Below are 3831 nucleotides of genomic sequence, written 5' to 3'. Positions count from 1 at the left end.
ACACCGCCCTCTCCCCCCCCCCCCCCCACCCCCCCCCCAAAAAAGGAAAAAACATTCCAGAAATTTTGGACATAACAATAGGAAAAAATTACAATAAACAAGAAAACTCTGCATCTGCACCCTATCAGCAGAAAGCATCATTTTCTGCATCTTCCACAGAATCTAAACCTAAACCAGACGCGCTAATGTTCAGTAATAAAATGCTTTAGTGCTCAATAATGATAAATTTTCCTGGCTGATCTGCTTTTAAAATCCTTCTATAATACAGGCATTCCTTTCCTTTTGAGATAAACAAAAACAAACAAACAAAAAAAAAAAACCAAAAAAAACACAAAGCAAAAAAAAAAGACAAGAAAAAAACACCCGGTTTTGGATTATGGCTAAAATAGCATTGCAGTGACCCAGAGGGGAACAAAATGCTCATCTCCTCTGGAAATACAGCAGATTATTTTCTTTAAATCACACTTCATACACTCAATGGTTTTCAAGCACACAAGAAATACCCTATAGCTTGTAACTCTTAAAGTGCAATGTTGTTATAACGGTCCTGTTTCTTTGTTGCTGTTTTTTGTTTACATGTAAATATAAAGGGATTGCATAATAAATGGAGAGAAAACAGAGAATTATGCAAAAAGCAATTCTTAATAGAGCCACACTTACCTACAGAAACACTAAGGCATATTTAGCTATAAACAACTGAAATCTTAATTCCTTAAAAGATGTGCTGCCTGAAGCATTATTTTCACAATTTATTATAAACGTACTGTAACAATACACCTTCACCAATTAAAAGATTAAAATCCCAAGTTGCTCTTGCTGGAGTTAAATATATATAATGCATTTTTGCACAAGATAATACAACTGTACACCTGTATGACGAAATCCAGCAGGAAAAACTGAACTTCACTTTCAAGTCTTTACAGAGAATGAAACTCTTTTAGAGAAAAACCTTTCAGAAGTAATGGTAAGGCCTTGTAGGTACCATCACCCCAATCTAGAACCTCAAACAATTTCCTAAAGGATTTTCTAAAGCACTTCAGGTTTCCTTTTAATTTAAAAGTGAAAACAACATTTAAAACACAGAATCCATATCTATGCCGTAATTTATCTACAAAAGTCTGTTGCCTTCAAGGAATGCTACAGACCAACTATCCAGTCAAGAAGAAACACAACCAGATCAGCCAGCCTAAACCCTCAGCAGGCCTAACCATCCAGTGCCCCATGCATTTTACAGGGAAACGCAGCATGTAATGTAGAACTGAAAAGGCTCCAAGATCCTCTCAGGAATCACAGAATGCCCTTTAGGATCTGGCATGCCAGATTATTACTCAACACTGAGGCTGGGTGGTTTTTTTTCTTTTCAAATCACGCTTTTTTCTTCTGAGCAGTGTGAAATTCAGAATTAAAACAGAACGAGACTTGTGTCATTTCCACATGGCAGGCTACAACCACCGAGCCCCCAGCTGACTCTGGTTTCAGCACTGACAAAAGTATCCCTGTTTTCCTCCTGCCCATGCAGTCTACCACCACGTACAAAGAGAACATGATAAAGATAAATGACACGGAGCCACAGATTCCGAGAAGTCTGTTAATGAATGCTGATATCCGATTATCAGCTTGTGGCCCACACATAAGGTATGGAAGGAAAAGTCTGTGCATAAATACCAATTCTAGAGGTCATGCTTTGCCGCCTTCTTTAAAATAAATTCAGACACATGAAGAATTTATAAATGAACTGTTGTGGAAGAAAAATATATGCCAATATTTTCACTTTCTATTACACCTACTACAATAATATGATGTTTAATTAGAAGATAAGATTCAGGATTTTGATTCAAAGACAATTTATTTTAAAGAAGTTGGTTTTAACATTTGACTTTCTTCAGTGTAGGCAAAACTTCACTCTTTTCCCAACCCTGAAAGAACATATGCACAGCCTTAACTTCACATACTGTGTTAGGCCTGTTAACTTCCAATAGCAGCAGAACTTCCACTAGAAGGTACCTAATGTTTCCAGATAGCTTTCAGCAAATGTGCTACTTGCCTTTTGTATATAAAACTTCTCCTAACTTCACTTTACAGAGACGTGAATGGGGAAAGAAGTTCCCAGTGTTTACAGGGTTCAAAAGGTGTGATTCCGCTCATTAAAATTTGTCATAACTAATGTATCTATATTAAATAATCAGTACAATGGTACGAATGACGTTTTAATTTCATTTTACATCAGACAGACACCTTCAGCACAGTATTAAGTAATTCCAATTAGCTTTTATTTTCAAAAGCTACTTACTACCCGTGCTTTCACACAGACGTTAAAAAAAAAAAAAAACACCTAGCTTTTATTTATGCTATAGAAGGAAGTACCTATCGGTGGAGAAAGTGCTGCTGTCATAGCATTATAATTAAAGTTATCCCCGTATGAACGATGGTTCGCTCTCTGAGGAGGACTTGCTGGTATAGATTGTGACCTTTGTGATACCGTAGAAGAAATTCCTGCCAACATCTGTCCCAACATCTGTAACATCTGGAGCTCTCGAGCATGCTCAGCCTCCCGACGCTTGTCCTCAATTTTGAGCCTCTGCTCTTCATATCTGTAAAATTTCTCTTCTGTATCCACACTCTGCTGCAGGAATTTTTCCATCATTTTATCCAATGTTAAATTTGCATGGCGTTTTTTTGATCTTTTGGGCTGATTGAGAGGTGGGGTAATAGTTGGAGCATTGATTTCTTTAAAGCCTAAAACAAGGAGAGAGACAATTATTTTTCTGAAGAAAAATAATTTTCTAAGAAGAAAGCAGCAACTCCCTATGAGATGTGGACCTAATGCATCACAAAGCTGTTACACTTTTTCTGTGTGAATTGTAATTATTTCAGGTATTTTTATTTCAGAGTACCACAACAAAACTACAAGCTTCTACAGAGTTATGAAGGTAACACGAAAATCACACAGAGGCATCTTTTAATTGTTGTAGTACTAAACTTCAACAATAGGAGTCTTTTTGATCTTCTAAAAAGGTTTAAGTGAAGGCTATTAAATAGTATAGCCTCATTTGTGTATTGCAGGTAATTACATTAATCTAAATTGAGTTTCAGTCTGTTGGCATTCTGGATTTGCATTTCAAAAGAACATCAGTGTAAACAACTCTTTGATGGGGTTTATGTGTAAAAAGAAGGTTGGTTAAACGTCAACCAATTGGCTGATTCCTCAGTGATGTCAACTTCTGAAGACAGGTTCATGTTTGTATTAAAACCCACAGCATTAATCTAGATTTAAAACAAACAAATAACACTGTCTCCCTCCTTCCACAACACAAATACGGAGCTGAGGGTAGAGAACGAGCAAGGAAAGGACACGCTTTAGCTAAGGGCTGTTTCTGTCCGCAAGGCCGCTAAAGTTAGAAGCAGTGTTTCAGAAACAACTCTAGCAAATAATTACGTGAAAGCTCTCCCCTAGCTTTCTGGCCCATCTGCAACAATAAGCAGATTTTTCAGGTATTATCGTCATCACCGTTTTAATACCGGTTAACAAAACGGCACCATAGTCTGCAGGGAACGGGAAAATCCTCCAGCGAGGAGGACGCCTATTTTCTTGCACAGCGCTCCCTGCCACTTCATCTTGGTAAGCTCTGGGCTGGTTTTCCATTCGTTTCTCATTGACAAACACCGATAAAAACTCACTCCAGTCTCCGTCCCCCAGCATCTCCCCCTACCCGGCCTACAGCATTTCCCGCCCCCCGCAGCAAGCCCGCTCCCCTTGCGGAGGACTGGGGGGGCGGCTTTCGGAGACGAGCAAGGTGCAGGGCGGGGGGGCAGGGGCGGCTTTCGGAGTGC

General features: G+C 38.9%; 1 protein-coding gene across 1 annotated transcript in view; it reads right to left on the bottom strand.

Moving 5' to 3' along the window:
* CARKD (carbohydrate kinase domain containing) overlaps positions 1-2699 on the bottom strand; it is a 47874-nt gene extending 45175 nt beyond the window's left edge. Inside the window, exon 1 of the mRNA XM_010285366.1 lies at positions 2365-2699. Within this exon, the coding sequence (XP_010283668.1) occupies positions 2365-2644 (280 nt within the window). The 5' untranslated portion in view covers positions 2645-2699. The remainder of the gene's footprint in view (positions 1-2364) is intronic.
* Between the last annotated feature and the right edge of the window lie 1132 nt (positions 2700-3831).

The sequence above is a fragment of the Phaethon lepturus genome, unplaced genomic scaffold (genome assembly GCF_000687285.1).
Source record: "Phaethon lepturus isolate BGI_N335 unplaced genomic scaffold, ASM68728v1 scaffold10504, whole genome shotgun sequence".
Lineage (NCBI taxonomy): Eukaryota > Metazoa > Chordata > Aves > Phaethontiformes > Phaethontidae > Phaethon > Phaethon lepturus.
Note: the sequence above shows the minus strand (reverse complement) of the source record. Positions and strands in the feature narration are given on the sequence as shown.